The sequence below is a fragment of the Doryrhamphus excisus genome, linkage group LG14 (genome assembly GCF_037039965.1).
Source record: "Doryrhamphus excisus strain RoL-2023G ecotype Guam linkage group LG14, RoL_Dexc_Guam_v1.1, whole genome shotgun sequence".
NCBI lineage: Eukaryota > Metazoa > Chordata > Actinopteri > Syngnathiformes > Syngnathidae > Doryrhamphus > Doryrhamphus excisus.
In genome coordinates, this window is record NC_136370.1 from 2,394,092 (window position 1) to 2,410,985 (window position 16,894).

The window sequence follows — 16,894 nt, forward strand, 5'->3', positions numbered from 1 at the left end:
CGCCCCTGGCGCACTTCCGGAAAGTAGTGTGTATGCGTGTTGTTTGCGGCTTGACGCGACACTGTTATATCTTGTAGCACAAGACGCAGTGAACTTCTTCCGTTTTCTTGCATCAAGTAGAATATTCTTTACTCTGATTGTTCCCGCCATCTGTGTGTCTCTCGTCGCTCAAAATGGTGGACGTGAAACAGCCCATTCCAGGGTAAGATTTCCACTATATGCTATTAATAACGATCTTTGTGTCACCTGTCACATTCAGAACCAGCCTCTAATTATAAGCTTGTTCGGAAATTCTACATCAATTTTTTTTCTTAATGTGAATGACAGTTATGTGATATCATGTGTTTTTGCTTTGTTCCACAGTGGAGTGCCAGGAGGTGACGGCAAAGACAAGTTCATGACAAGTCAGGATGTTGCCTTTTACAGGTGAGTCTCACTCTGTACGATATTGATGACTTCATTTGTGAAAATGAATGAATGAATGAATTATATTAATATGAGGCTGTACGGTAGTCAAGTGGTTAGCACGCAGGCCTCGCAGCTAGGACACCCAAGTTCAATTCCACCAATTACATGTTCTCCCTGTGCATGTGTGGGTTTTCTGCGGGTACTCCGGTTTCCTCCCACATTCCAAAAACATGCTAGGTTAATTAGCCACTCCAAATTGTCCATAGGTATGAATGTGAGTGTGAATGGTTGTTTGTCTATATGTGCCCTGTGATTGGCTGGCTGGCCACCAGTCCAGGGTGTATCCTGCCTCTTGCCCCAAGACAGCTGGTAGAAATGAATGATTTTATTTTATTTTATTTTATTTTATTTTATTTTATTTTATTTTATTTTATTTTATTTTATTTTATTTTATTTTATTTTTTATTTATTTATTATTTATTTATTTATTTTATTATTTTATGAATGAAATGGAAAGCCCAGACTTCTCGTTCCCCGGCCGTTCGTCCAGCTGGTGAACATAGCTGGTGAGATGTGGTCTCTCCAATGTGTCCCGGGTCTTCCTGGAGGCCTCCGGACCTGCTCTGAACACCACATCAGGCAGGCTCCTGTAATTGGGGTGTCTCCCTTTCGGTTGGAACGTACATTGACCTGATAATCGAGACCCTTGAGCTCTCTAGTCACAATGAAGGACCGATGCAAAGTCCGCATCACTGTAGACCCTGCACCAATGTGCCTGTCGATTTTGAAGTCCATCCCTCCCTCTATCAAACGTGAATAAGACCTAAAGGTACTTGAAATACTCCACGTGGGGCAGGATCTCATCCCTGACCTGGAGATGGAACTCCAGCCATGGACTCGGAAATTGGAGGTGCTGAAGCTCATCCCGGTTGCTTCAAAACTGGGAAGCAATCCATTGAGAGCTGAGGATCACGGTCCGGTCCAACCCCCACCGGACCCAGCAGTCCCAGCTCTGGCACCGGTCACACGGGATCAGATCCCCCATACTCCCGGAGTATTAGATTCATGTAGTTCTAATCAGAAAGGAATCTTTTCGTTTAATTCCATTTAATATACAGTAAAGTCTCGTTATATCGATATCGGTTATAACGAAGTACTGCTTATTACGATACTATTTTCATTTCCCGGCAAATTTCTAGTCTTTTATGATATAATTAGCTCCGTTAGTACGATACCCGGTTATTATGATAATCCGGTTACTACGATGCCCTTTTCATCTCCCGCCAGCCAATTTGGTCTGCTTATATCGATACAAAAGCAGCTTAAATCAATCTTTGCTTAAGGATTTCAATACCAAAAAAGAACACGGCCAACGGCTGCTTCCAGTCAACTTTATTTTTCACACTTCCACCACCAGAGCGCAGCACACACACCGATTCCCGCACTTCCTGGTTCACGGGTCATGCTCAACCCGCCCCACATAGCTGGCCAAACACATGCCTGTATAGAATCTATACACACGAGAGAAACCACGAACGCAGTTGGTTCTTCTGTTGCAGGCATGTGTTTGGCCAGCTATGTGGGGCGGGTTGAGCATGACCTGTGAACCAGGAAAGAGATTGATTTAAGCTGATGTAAGCTGTAAGCTGTGATTGATTGTTATATTTGCATATTTTACATAATAATAATATAATAATTATTATTTTATTTTTATTGTAATTATTATAATATTTTATTATTTTTAAAATATTTAAATATAAATATAAAATAATAAATAATAATAGCAGATTGCATGACAATTTTACAGATACAATAATACCAGGTGGACTGTTACGTGTAAAATATATAATCTGCCCCCCCCCGCCCCCTGTAAATTTTGTCATATCAATGCGGCCCGCGAGTCAAAAAGTTTGCCCACCCCTGTTCTATACTATAGAACAATGTCGAGTGCATTATTGCCCACTTTTAATGCAGTTCGGCGCAGGATCGGATATATGGATAGTTCGGTTATATCGATATTTTTTCCGACTCCCGAGAATATCGATATAACGAGACTTTACTGTATTTGTAATGCAGTCAAAGTAAGTTGTGTAAATGATGTTGCAAGAAAAGAATATTTTTTGTATTGGCGTTGAAGGCGGCAGACGCTGGGTCCTAAAATGCAGTTCCAAGCTGTTCTAAACACGGTGATGCTCACGGAGAAGGGGGCTCGTTTTCAGTTGCTGGATCCAGAAACTCAGGTGAACGGAGTTCGCATTTGGGGCGTGGGCTTTGAATTTTGGTAATTTGGTAAATAAAAGGGTGAAAACATGGACATAAATGCCTGTTATAAAAGGAAAACAGACATTTTGCTATTATGTAAATATAAGACAAACACCGCTAGCGATGGTGCTATTTGTCTTATACTCATTTTGGTAGTTTCAGTTGGCTCAGGGTGGTATTATAAATAAATACAGTCCTGTAAAAAGTATATTTACTTTTGATATATTTGCAGACCAAGCTGGTAGCATGTGTGTCACCCTGCAAGAACGACACGGTGAGGATCCTGATCGATGAAGCGAAAGCCATCAAACCGCGCTACCGTGTGCAAGACGTGCTCACCGAGGAGCCGCGGTGTGAAAAGTACAAAAAGATTTGATTTCATTCGTGAAAAGCGCACCTCTGTCACCTTTGACCTGAGATCTTTGATCTTTACGTTGCAGGCTGAGGCTGGATGAACGGGACGAAGACTCGGTGACGGTGTCGTGGGCTCCGGGGCGTCACAAGTGCCGCGTGTGGCGCCTCCCTTTCCGTGTGGAGATCCTGTGCGAGGAGCGGGTGGTCGTGACGTTCAACCCTCAGAGCAAGCTGTGGTTCGAGGCGCTGCAGGAACCTCCCAAGTGAGCGTCTCACCGTCGATGACGTTTTCCATGCAATGAAATGAAAGGCCGTTTTTTTAAAAACTGTCTTTTTCTCAGGGCTGCGCCCGACACTGAGGTGATGTTCACACCTGCTGTGTTCTTTATTTAGTTAAGCTGATGTTCTTCTCCTGATCTCCATCACGCAGCCTGAAGAGGACAACCTATGGCGAGAGACCTTCAGGACCTTTGTGGATATCAAAGCAAACGGTTTGCGTTCAGTTCAACTGTCACTTTACTTAAATGATGACACGCCCGGACGTATATGCCTCAAGTGTTCCACAATCGTAAAGCGGCGGTGTGTTGTCCAAAATCCCTCGCAGGATTGGTCGGGCGAGGAAACTGCAGAATCCCAGTGCTAAGAGAAGAATTCAAAAACGTTCATTTTTGAAATGTTTAATTACTAAACTATATTTTTGAAACCAAATACACCACGAATGCTGCGATTATATGTGTATAATAATTCAATAATAATTAATATTATTTATAATATTTATCATATAATAATATAAAAAATTAAATTATTAATTAAATTAAAATAATTAATTAATTCATTCATTCATTCATTCATTTTCTACCGCTTTTTCCTTATGAGGGTCGCGGGGGTGCTGGAGCCTATCCCAGCTGTCTTCGGGCGAGAGGCCGGGGTACACCCTGGACTGGTGGCCAGCCAATCACAGGGCACATAGAGACAAACAACCATTCACACTCACATTCATACCTATGGACAATTTGGAGTGGCTAATTAACCTAGCATGTTTTTGGAATGTGGGAGGAAACCGGAGTACCCGGAGAAAACCCACGCATGCACGGGGAGAACATGCAAACTCCACACAGAGATGGCCGAGGGTGGAATTGAACCCTGGTCTCATAGCTGTGAGGTCTGCGCGCTAACCACTAGTCCATATATACACCACGAATATTGCGATAATATACGTATAATAATTTAATAATAATTATTATTAATTAATATTATTTTATATTTATTATATAATAATGTTAATTTGTAAGAATTAAATTAATTAAAATAATTTCATAATAAAATAATAATAATTGGAACTGGCGTTTGTGATTTCCGTCTGTCAAACGTTTGCAGCATTTCTTGAAATGCTGGCTTTTCGACCGTATTAAGCAGCAGCATCGTTATGCGATGTGGGATGATTACAATTGAATGCATCCCATAATCAGTTCACATTTTTGAGACCAAAATACACCACGAATGTTGTGATAATATACGTATAATAATTTAATAATTATTATTATTAATTAATATTATTTTATATTTATTATATAATAATGTTAATTTGTAATAATTAAATTAATTAAATTAAAATAATTTCATAATAAAATAATAATAATTGGAACTGACGTTTGTGATTTCCGTCTGTCAAACGTTTGCAGCATTTCTTGAAATGTTGGCTTTTCGACCGTATTAAGCAGCAGCATCGTTATGCGATGTGGGATGATTACAACTGAATGCATCCCATTATCAGTTCACATTTTTTAGACCAAAATACACCACGAATGTTGCGATAATATACGTATAATAATAATTATTATTATTAATTAATATTATTTATAATATATATTATATAATAATATTAATTCATAAATAAATCAACATAATGTAATTTATTAAATTATTTAAGAATAAAATAATCATAATTGGAACTGCCGTTTGTGACAGACAATTTCCGTCCGTCAAACGTTTGCAGCATTTCTTGAAATGCTGGCTTTTCGACCGTATTAAGCAGCAGCATCGTTATGCGATGTGGGATGATTACAATTGAATGCATCCCATAGTCAGTTCACAAAATACACCACGAATGTTGCGATAATATACGTATAATAATTTAATAATTATTATTATTAATTAATATTATTTTATATTTATTATATAATAACGTTAATTTGTAATAATTAAAATAATTTCATAATAAAATAATAATAATTGGAACTGGCATTTGTGATTTACGTCTGTCAAACGTTTGCAGCATTTCTTGAAATGCTGGCTTTTTGACTGTATTAAGCAGCAGCATCGTTATGCGATATGGCAAAGTACACTTTCTGTGAGCGCACACTATTCCGTGATGTTCTGTTTGTATTTACTTTGCCGATCAAACGCCTCAGCGAGTGCTGAGTCCCGGGAGAAAAAAACGTCTCTGTGTGTCGATGTGCACTTTATTTTCCCTCAGGGAAAACTGGAATTATGATGTAAGTCAAACTGGGCTCGCCTTGCTCCGTTGGTTTGAATCCAGGATATCCCCACGTGGGGAAACATAACAAATATATTAGTAAATCTTTACTACAATATACAAAACATGAGACTTTCTGCACTCTGTGTGTATATGTAGCGGCCCCGTCTCCCACTGTACATTCACATGGGAATATATGGATGCTGGCAAAATGAGCCATTGATTTCCATGAAGGAGAAATATTCATATAATATATAATTTCACGAGATGCCTACTGATTAGACACTGCAAGATGTACTGTAATAAGTATTTTGTTGTGTAGGGCCAACTAGCATTGGTGCTGACCTGCGTCTCCATGGATTCGAACATGTATACGGAGTGCCGGAACACGCCGACAGTCTACGTCTGGCAGACACCAGGTCCTCAAGCTGCATGCAAGGCATCCTGCGTAACATCCATGTTATCTCAGTCTAAGTCCTGTCAATCACGTGTCTTCTGCAGAGATAACGAACCTTACCGCCTGTACAACCTGGACGTGTTTGCCTACGAGATCAACAGTCATCTGGGCGTGTACGGCAGCGTGCCTCTCGTGGTGGCTCACAGGCCGGAACAGACTGTTGGAATCTTCTGGATGAACGCCTCGGATACTTTTGTTAACGTCGAGTACGGTGCCGGCGGGGAAGAGGTACTCTATGAACCTTTCTAATGCGGAACAATAATGTCCGTCTTGTCTTGAGGACATCTGTAGTCCATGTATGATCGGATGTATTTTGTCCACAGTCCACAAGGGGGCGCCACAAATTAGCCAGTCTACTTTTTTCACATTTCTTTTCTAAGACGTGCTGTTCTACTCCGGTCCTGTGGGGGGCAGTAATATACAATTCAAACAGGCTTTTCTCAGCGCATCCCCTCGGTCCCGATGCAAGCAGACTGAAATGTGAAGAAGTAAACTTGACCCGGAACCGAGACCTGGCCTAGATTCGTTAACCGAAACACATCAATCAATGGTTTGAGCCTCATGAGGTCCGAGATGCGATTCACCCAAGCTGCTATGTTTAGGACGACGTCGGGACTCAGACCTACACTGACGTCCACTGGCTGTCTGAAAGCGGCGTGATCGACTGCATGGTTCTCCTGGGACCGAGTCCTTCACAGATGTGCCGCCAGTATGCTGAGTTGACGGGTGAGACCGTACCCCCCTACCCCTCTATGACCGTTATCTAACCATCGCGGTATGACTCCCACCAGGATACCAGGCCCTCCCGCCTCTCTTCGCCCTCGGGTACCACCACTCCCGCTGGGACAAAGACACGGAGGAGGACCTGAAGGCCGTGGACGCCGGATTCGACAAGCACAACATCCCCTACGATGTCATGTGGCTGGACATTGAGCACATGAACGGGAAGCGATCTTTCACCTGGGACTCGGACTTGTTCCCTGACCCGGCCCGCTTGCAGCGCCACCTGGAGGAGAAGAACAGGAAGGTGAGTCTCGGGAAGGGCTGCCGTTAATGATGAACGCCTCAATCAACGGTCTATCTCCAATTGAGGAAACAGTCCTTCAGACCTAAGGTGGTTTTTGTATTTTCTCTCCCAGACGGCAGTAGCAGTACTTCATGTATTAGTGTAGCTGACTACTTGTACCATAAAATATGGTAATGGTAATGGCATCACATTACAATTGAATGCATCCCATAATTACTACACATTTTTGAGACCAAATACACCACGAATGTTGCAATTATATATATATATATATATGTATATATGTATTATAAATACGTATAATATACATATAATAATTTAATAATTATTATTATTAATTAATATTACTTTATATTTGTTATATGAGAATGTTAATTTGTAATAATTAAATTATGAATTAAATTCACACAATTTTGAGACCAAACACACCATGAATGTTGCGATAATATATACATATATTTACGTATACAAATATGTATAATAATTTAATAATTATTAATTCATATTATTTTATATTTATTATATAATCATGTTAATTTGTAATAATTCAATTATTAATTAAATTCACACATTTTTGAGACCAAATACACCACAAATGTTGTGATAATATATATATATATGTTATATATTTACGTATAGTAATACGTATAATAATTTAATAATTATTTTATATTTATTAGATAATAATGTTAATTTGTAATAATTAAATTATGAATTAAATTCACACATTTGAGACCAAATACACCACGAATGTTGCGATAATATATGTATATGTATTTACGTATAATAATTTAATAATTATTATTATTAATTATTATTTTATATTTATATATAATGTTAATTTTTAATAATTAAATTATTAATTAAATTCACACATTTTTGAGACCAAATACACCACGAATGTTGTGATAATATATATATATATATATATATATACATATTATATTTATGTATACTAATACGTATAATAATTTAATAATTATTTTATATTTATTAGATAATAATGTTAATTTGTAATAATTAAATTATTAAATTCACACATTTGAGACCAAATACACCACAAATGTTGCAATAATATATATATATATATACGTATAATAATACATATAATAATTTAATAATAATTATTATTTTATATTTATATATAATAATGTTAATTTGTAACAATTCAATTATTAATTCAATTCACACATTTTTGAGACCAAATACACCACAAATGTTGCGATAATATATATATACATATATATATTTACATATAATAATACATATAATAATTTAATGATAATAATTATTAATTAATATTATTTTATATTTTTTATATAATAATGTTAATTTGTAATAATTAAATTAAAATAATTTCATTATAAAATAATAATAATTGGAACTGGCGTTTGTGGTTTCCGCCTGTCAAACGTTTGCAGCATTTCTTGAAATGCTGGCTTTTCAACCGTATTAAGGAGCAGCATCGTTATGCAATGTGGCAAAGTACACTTTCTGAGAGCGCACACTATTCCGTGCTGTTCTGTTTCTATTTACTTTGCCGATCAAACGTCTCAGCGAGTGCCGAGTACCGTTTATTTACCGTTTATTTACTTTATTTTCCCTAAGGGAAAAGTTCCACATGTCCGAAAGGAGTTTTTTTACATTTACATTTTTTACATTTGTTCACTTCCTGCTTTCCTAATATAGTTTAAGTTTTTTTTTGTTTTTTTTTTGTCCCGTACCGAAGTAGGAGGTGATATGACCATCCAATAACATAATGGGTACCATAGTAACTGTCAAATAAATATTAATATTTGTCTGTTGAGCGGATACGAGACGAGGCGTTCGCGAGGCGAGACAACACACGATATTTCATGGAATAAACACTTCGGCAACATCAACGATGAACGATGAATCCAATTTGCCCCTTTTGCAGATGGTGGTTATAATAGACCCACCCATTAAGGATGATCCTGATTGGTCCATTTACTGCGAGGGGCGGGACGAAGGGCATTTTGTTATGGACAGAGACGGACAGATCTATCAGGGCACTTGCTGGCCAGGTGAGGTTTTCCTCTCACATTCCAAATTCTCCATTTTAGGATCTCCACTCGGATGAAATGAATCATAATTTCATTTTTTTTTTCCTCCCATGTCCCGTGAAGGCAAATGCTATTTTCCCGACTTCAGCAACCCTCATACTCGGGCGTGGTACGCCACATGCTTTGCTCTGGAGAAATACAAGGTTAGCGCAAAGCGTGTCCAACGGACGGTTGGATGCGGCAGCCGTGACGCCATTTTGTTATTTTGACGCAGGGTTCCACGGCGTCGTTGCACGCGTGGCTTGACATGAACGAACCCACCACGTTCTACGGGCCCGAGCTGTCCTTGCCGAAGAACGCCGTGCACTACGGAGGCTGGGAACACCGGGAGTTGCACAACCTGTACGGCTTTTACCAGGTGAGTCTGTGGGCGGTCCGTCAATCACAACTTTATTGCTGTACTCCAGCAATACAATTCTTGAAGACTGAGGATCGGGGCCAAAGCTCACAGTCTGTGACGTTTGGATCCGACCCTCCTGAATCCTGCGTGTAAAATGAGGGGAAAGCAGTCTAGCCACATCATCCCGTTTTATCCGTCCCGGGGAATCAGTCCATGGTTTTGAGTCCACATGTCCAATAAAAGTGGCCGTTTGGTGGCGGTTTATTTCTTCATAGAATGACCTATCGCAGGGGTCTCAAAGTCAATTTACCTGGGGGCCACTGGAGCTAGGGTCTGGGCGAGGCTGGCTGGGCCGCATCAGGTTTTCTAAAAAAAAAAAAAAAAAAAAAAATGCATTTATTAAAAACAGAAAAATTAATAAACTTTGCTTCGGTTCCGATTTTCTACAAGAAAAACTCATTCCACTGTTCTCAAATATCAAATATATATTTTTCTACACAAAATAAGATGAAAATTAAATAAACAAGTCAAGAATAAAGAAAATCAATCAATCAGTAATAAATAAATATAATAATAATAATAAAAAGTTAAGAAAGCACATATAGTTGGTGGGTAGACAAATGATTTTTTTCAGATTAAAATGAACAAAGCATTATTAGAGCCCTGTAGACATGACAAAACACGACTATAGTCACATTTATACTCTTTTTATTTACAACATATTGCGCAACTGCAGGGTCTTGAGACACATGCTAACTCGCAAACTAGAGAGCTAGCGACCTAAACGGTAGCCTCCAAGTTATTTCCTTTCAACTTAAATAGCCAAAAACTTACCACTTCCACACGGATAGGGAGGATAACTATTAACAGTTATTTAACCTTTAACATGAACATGAATCAAACGTAATAATTTTTTCTGGGTACATGATACCATACAGCATCCATATCAAACTTGCCGCACTAACATTAAACTTTCATATCAAGGCGGGGGCCTCAAAGTGGTGTCCTGCGGGCCACATTTGGCCCGCGGGCCGCGTGTTTGAGACCCCTGTGTTAGATAATACATCAACTCATTTGCTACGAAAAGATGTACCCAAAACGCCCGACCCCAAAGACGTTTTTTTTATTTTGGCGAGACAAACAGGAAGTCCAAATCGTCCGAAATCGCCAGTCCTGAAATGGATGTGTTTTGAAAGACGGCAGGGATAGAATGAGGTGCTCATGGATTCCGAACTGTTGCCGAGCGGGACTCCAGAAAGCATGTCGAACGAGACCCCTGACCTATCGTCTTATTTCCTAATAAGTAATCAATGAATCGGGTTTAACCCGAACAAGAGGTGAACGACTCTCTTCTTCCCTAGCAAATGGCAGCAGTAGACGGGCTGCTGACTCGTTCGGGTGGCTCCGAGAGACCTTTTGTTCTGTCCCGTGCCTTCTTCGCTGGGTCGCAGAGACTAGGTACGCGATCTAACGCCATCGAAGGTTCTATTGTCGGGACCCAGAGGTGGAGCGTTTGTTTGCCTTGCAGGGGCTGTGTGGACCGGCGACAACATCGCCACCTGGGATTACCTGAGGATCAGCATTCCCATGAGTCTTTCCATGTGTCTAACAGGAATCTCGTTTTGCGGAGGTGAGGTTCGGGAATATGTCCGAATGACTAAATCTGATTAATTGATTCATTTGTTTCTGTGCTTTCAGCCGATGTCGGCGGGTTTATACCGCATCCGGATTCAGAGTTGCTGATCCGCTGGTACCAAGCCGCCGCCCTGCAGTCATTCTTCCGAGGTCACTCGTCCATGAACACGTCACGTAGAGAGCCCTGGTTATTTGGGGAGGACGTCACCGACGCTATACGAAGCGTTATCGAAGAAAGGTACTGGACGGGTGGCGCTATTTGACGATGACGATGAGTCTGGAGGAACGTGATGAAGGCTCTTGGCTTATGTTCATGTCTCCGCTCTCAGGTATCGTTTGTTGCCGTACTGGTACACGCTCTTCTACCGGGCTCACACGGATGGCATTCCGGTGCTCAGGTGAGTTCCGACGGTCCCGAACAGTTCATAGACAAGAGCCAGATCAGAAAGCCTCCACACAGTTTGAAGTCCACTTGCATTGGGGCCGCAGGGGGGGACCCTAGATCCAGCATCTTGAGCAGTACATGCCATGCATTATCGGATTATTATTACGTTTATTACGGGTGGTCCTTGGTTTCCATTCTTTCATGTTGTCATTTCTTGGTTACTCCCATGCTCCCATTAATAACAAAAAATCATAAATTATATACATTATGATACATTTTAGCGTTTAAAGTAATTTACAAAAATAAAAATGTAACTTTGTTTCGGAAACATGACACTCGCACGAAAACTACTGCAATTTCCGGACAATGAAGCGCACCGGTATTTAGCCACACCCACTACATTTAAAAATAAACAAGATTTGTACATATAGAGTATAGGCCACACCCATCTATACGCCACAAGCCACACCCATTTATAAGCCACAGGGGTCAACCTCGTTACATTTATTTTTTTTAATAGTCAATAAAAGTAGCTGCACGGCGGTCATGTGGTTAGCACGCAGACCTCACAGCGAGGGGACCTGGGTTCAATTCCACCCTCGGCCATCTCTGGGTGGAGTTTGCATGAAAATGAATGAATGAATGAATAAAGATTTGTACATATAGAGTATAGGCCACACCCATCTATAAGCCACAGGCCACACCCATCTATAAACCACAGGCCACACCCATCTATAAGCAACAGGCCACACCCATCTATAAGCCACAGGCCACACCCATCTATAAGCAAGAGGCCACACCCATCTATAAGCAACAGGCCACACCCATCTATAAGCAAGAGGCCACACCCATCTATAAGCAACAGGCCACACCCATTTATAAGCCACAGGGGTCCACCTCGTTACATTTATTTTTTTTAATAGTCAATAAAAGTAGCTGCACAGCGGTCATGTGGTTAGCGCGCAGACCTCACAGCGAGGGGACCTGGGTTCAATTCCACCCTACTCCGGGTACTCCGGTTTCCTCCCACATTCCAAAAAAAACATGCTAGGTTAATTAGCCACTCCAAATTGTCCATAGGTATGAATGTGAGTGTGAATGGTTGTTTGTCTATATGTGCCCTGTGATTGGCTGGCCACCGGTCCAGGGTGGACCCCGCCTCTCGCCTCAAGACAGCTGGGATAGGCTCCAGCACTCCACGCGACCCTCGTGAGGAAAAAGCGGTAGAAAATGAATGAATGAAGATTTGTACATATAGACTATAGGCCACACCCATCTATAAACCACAGGCCACACCCATTTATATATTAATAGTCAATAAAAGTAGCTGCACGGCAGTCATGTGGTTAGCGCGCAGACCTCACAGCGAGGGGATCTGGGTTCAATTCCACCCTCGACCCCGTGCATGCGTGGGTTTTCTCCGGGTACTCCGGTTTCCTCCCACATTCCAAAAACATGCTAGGTTAATTAGCCACTCCAAATTGTCCATAGGTATGAATGTGAGTGTGAATGGTTGTTTGTCTATATGTGCCCTGTGATTGGCTGGCCACCAGTCCAGGGTGGACCCCAGCTGGGATAGGCTCCAGCAACCCCGCGACCCTCATGAGGATAAGCGGTAGAAAATGAATGAAAGAAGTCGCCTACCAGAAACGTTATTCATGGCTGTCCTCATCCTCCTCCTGGGAACTAAAACCACTAAAGTGGTCCTCTTCTAGTGCTGGAACCTATCAGCCCTCTCAAAGCGTGGGAAAAGTCACACACAATCAGGACTGTTACACTCAAGGATGTTGGGAAATCCCAAACCTGGTTAGCACCACTACTGTTGACATGGAAAGGTTGCTTCAGGTTTGAATGTCGTTTTTATTATGTTCTTCTAAACGGGCCTTACATCGCAGCCGAGGGCTCAAACCCGTACGTAGCCACCTGTACTCTCATCAACTGGAACTAAAGTGACCCTTTTGGTGTCCAACCCTCCAGACCTTTATGGATGGAGTTCCCGAAGGAGCGCAGCACCTTCAGAGTGGACCACCAGTACATGCTGGGTGAACCAACACGCTCTCGGTTTAGCAGACTTAGACCCGGTACGACTACGGTACACTAACTAGTGCATTGACTTTTGTCGCAGGAGACGCACTCATGGCGTGTCCCGTCACGGAATCCGGCATTCAGGAAATTCTTGTCCTCTTTCCCGGAGAAGAGCAAGTAAATATTAATAACTAAATATTGATTTTTCCCAAAGAGGCTTTATCGGCAAAGTGATGTTGATTTTGTATTTTTAGGTTTGGTATGACGTTAAATCTGCATCGGCGCTTGAAGGAGGCGGGACTCGGACTTTTCCAGTAACTTTAGACACAGTAAGTGTTCTATTTGGAATATATATTTGTGTTTTGAAGTATTAAACACTCGTAAAAAGTATAGTGAGTACTCCAAAGTTGACCAACTTGATTCAACTGTAAAGGCAATGTGCCCGGAGGCCAAGTTTAAACATAGTAAAACGAATAAAGGCCCTCGGCGGAGCGCAAACAGGAAGTAGGGATTCCCGTATTGCTTTTAAATTAGGAAATGTTGACTTAAGTGTTTTTTCCTTGGAAAACATGAAGTGGGATATTAGTGGAGCTCATACCTCGAGGGACATAAGTACTCCGATGGTTTCCCTCCGTCAGGTTCCGGTGTACCAGCGAGGAGGCTCAGTCGTCTGCAGAGCCGCCGCTGGCGGGACGTGTACCGCCGACCTCCAGAAGATGCCGCTGTCCATCACGGTGGCGCTGAACTCTGAGGTGGGAAGAGGAGTGGGAAGAAGGGTGGAAAGATGTACTTCCGGGAAACCTTGGAATGACATGAAGTGCGATTGGTCCTATCTCCGATAGGGCGGCGCCAAAGGTGAAGTGTACCTGGATGACGGGCACACTTTCGCCTACCGCGACAACATGGAGTTCTGTCTGCGCTCGTTCGACATGCTTTCTGGACGCCTGCGCTGCCGGTGAGTCCCGCTCGGCAACAGTTCGGAATCCATGAGCACCTCGTTCCATCCCTGCCGTCTTTCAAAACACATCCATATCAGTACTGGCGATTTCGGACGATTTGGACTTCCTGTTTGTCCCGCAAAAATAAAAAAAACATCTTTGGGGTCGGGCGTTTGGGTTAAAAGAAACATAAATACGTCTTTGGTAGCAAATGAGTTGATGTATTATCTAATGCAGGGGTCTCAAACACGCGGCCCGCGGGCCAAATGTGGCCCGCAGGACACCAGTTTGAGGCCCCCTGCCTTGATATGAAAGTTTAATGTTTGATATGGATGCTGTATGGTATCATGTACCCAGAAAAAATTATTACGTTTGATTCATGTTCATGTTAAAGGTTAAATAACTGTTAATAGTTATCCTCCCTATCCGTGTGGAAGTGGTAAGTTTTTGGCTATTTAAGTTTAAAGGAAATAACTTGAAGGCTACCGTTTAGGTCGCTAGCTCTCGAGTTTGCGAGTTAGCATGTGTCTCAAGACCCTGCAGTTGCGCAATATGTTGTAAATAAAAAGAGTATAAATGTGACTATAGTCGTGTTTTGTCATGTCTACAGGGCTCTAATAATGCTTTGTTCATTTTAATATGAAAAAAATCTTTTTTTTATTTTATTTATATATTTATTACTGATTGATTGATTTTCTTTATTCTTGATTTGTTTATTTATTTTTCATCTTATTTTGTGTGGAAAAATAAAAAGTAAGATATGTTATATGTGGAATGTTTTATCAGAACTTTTATTGTAGAAAATTGGAACCAATTTTTTAAATTTTTTTGGTTTTAATAAATGCGTTTTTTTTGGAAAACCTGATGCGGCCCAGTCTCACCCATACCCGATTTCCAGTGGCCCCCAAGTAAATTGAGTTTGAGACCCCTGATCTAACGCATAGCCAACTATTTTTGGTTAATTGTTTTATTATTTAAAAGATTTCATCGTCTCAAATCGGAATATTTTTTAATTTCCAATTGTCCATGAGTAATAATATTCTCCCATTTGTTGGCTTCCATCCACTTTGCGTGGCCGTGGTAGCTGCTTCCCCTGAATGAACGTTTTCCCCTTGGAGATTGTTGCCATATGAAAAGCCGCCATCGCTCCTGCATAAACACGCTGGACTTAAACACGTGTGCTTCTTTTAGGGCCGGCGGGGAAAGCGGGACCTACGAGTGCAGCACTGCAGTGCAGTGGGTCACCATCTTGGGGGTGAAGAGCAAACCGTCTTGGGTGGCCGTGCACGTGCCAGGTGAGCGCCCCAACGGTAAACATGGCAGAATCCAAGACGCACAAGCTTGTTTCTTGTCGGCAGGCGAACAGAGCAAGTCGGCAGAGTTTGAGTACGACGAGGAGCGTCGCTCGCTAACCGTGGGGAAGTTGAACCTGGGCGTGGCCAACGACTGGGACATTGAACTGTGTTAACGTTGTTATAAACATATTGGAATTTGCTGTAGTTCAATGACACAATTCCAATATGCCCTGCCTCAATATCCAGGTCAAATCTGTCTTCCATTCTGTATTTGATCAGCTGAGACTGTTTTGGGCTGGCAGACTCACAATGAATAAAACACGGCTAACATGCTAACACTCGCGTGTCCTTTTGGGATTATTAACGCTTTTTTGCCTCTTCTTTTGAATTCTTTCCCATTTATGTGGAAAAGTGACCGCTATTAATGATTGTAGGCCCATTCTGCAACAAATAAGTGTTTGTGTTTAGGTTTGGAGTCCAAGTATTGAGCTTTAGCGGCAAAGCACCTTCATTTCTCAGGTAGCATTCTAGTCGTGTTTGTGGAAAAGATTGTTCTATCAGGAATATTTAGCTGGTAAAACATTATGGGGCAGAATATATTAACAAAATAAAGATATTATAAATACAGTGGATAGCATGTCATGTGGCTGTCGGGTAGACCCGAGTTCAAATCCCTGCTTGGGCATCTTTGCATGTTCTCCCAGTGCATGCGTGGGTTTTCTTTGGGTACTCTGCTTCCCCACATTCCAAAAACATGCTAGGTTAATTAGCCACTCCCAATCTATGGGTGGATGGATGGATGGATATGGATGGATGGATGGATGGATGGATATGGATGGGTGGATGGATGGATGGATGGGTGGGTGGATGGATGGATGAATGGATATGGATGGGTGGGTGGGTGGATGGATGGATGGATGGATGGGTGGATGGGGGTGGGTGGATGGATATGGATGCATGGATGGGTGGGTGGGTGGATGGATGGATGCGTGGATGGATGGGTGGGTGGATGGATGGATGCATGGATGGATGGATGGGTGGATGCATGGATGGATGGGTGGATGGATATGGATGGATGGGTGGATGCATGGATGGATGGGTGGATGGATATGGATGCATGGATGAGTGGATGGATGGATGGATGGATGCATGGATGGATGGATGGGTGGATGCATGGATGGATGGGTGGATGCATGGATGGATGGATG

General features: G+C 41.6%; 1 protein-coding gene across 1 annotated transcript; it reads left to right on the forward strand.

The window, feature by feature from the left end:
• The first annotated feature begins 63 nt into the window (after positions 1-63).
• ganc (glucosidase, alpha; neutral C) lies at positions 64-16,022 on the forward strand. Its single transcript, XM_058077524.2, has 25 exons — positions 64-202; positions 364-426; positions 2,546-2,648; positions 2,903-3,030; positions 3,111-3,287; positions 3,366-3,384; positions 3,455-3,515; positions 5,823-5,919; positions 6,002-6,185; positions 6,560-6,683; positions 6,749-6,984; positions 8,903-9,029; positions 9,132-9,211; positions 9,283-9,426; positions 10,770-10,866; positions 10,937-11,038; positions 11,107-11,281; positions 11,373-11,441; positions 13,406-13,470; positions 13,554-13,630; positions 13,708-13,782; positions 14,092-14,205; positions 14,296-14,408; positions 15,583-15,686; positions 15,750-16,022. Exons 1-25 carry the CDS (start codon positions 174-176, stop codon positions 15,857-15,859), a joined length of 2,673 nt encoding a protein of 890 aa, XP_057933507.2. The 5' UTR covers positions 64-173; the 3' UTR covers positions 15,860-16,022.
• Positions 16,023-16,894: the final 872 nt, after the last annotated feature.

Coding starts and splice junctions, on each gene's coding strand:
- ganc (XM_058077524.2), top strand. CDS start 174: ATGGTGGACGTGAAACAGCCCATTCCAGG. Junction 9,030..9,131: donor TCAGGGCACTTGCTGGCCAG/GTGAGGTTTTCC, acceptor TGTCCCGTGAAG/GCAAATGCTATTTTCCCGAC. Junction 9,427..10,769: donor ACCTGTACGGCTTTTACCAG/GTGAGTCTGTGG, acceptor CTTCTTCCCTAG/CAAATGGCAGCAGTAGACGG.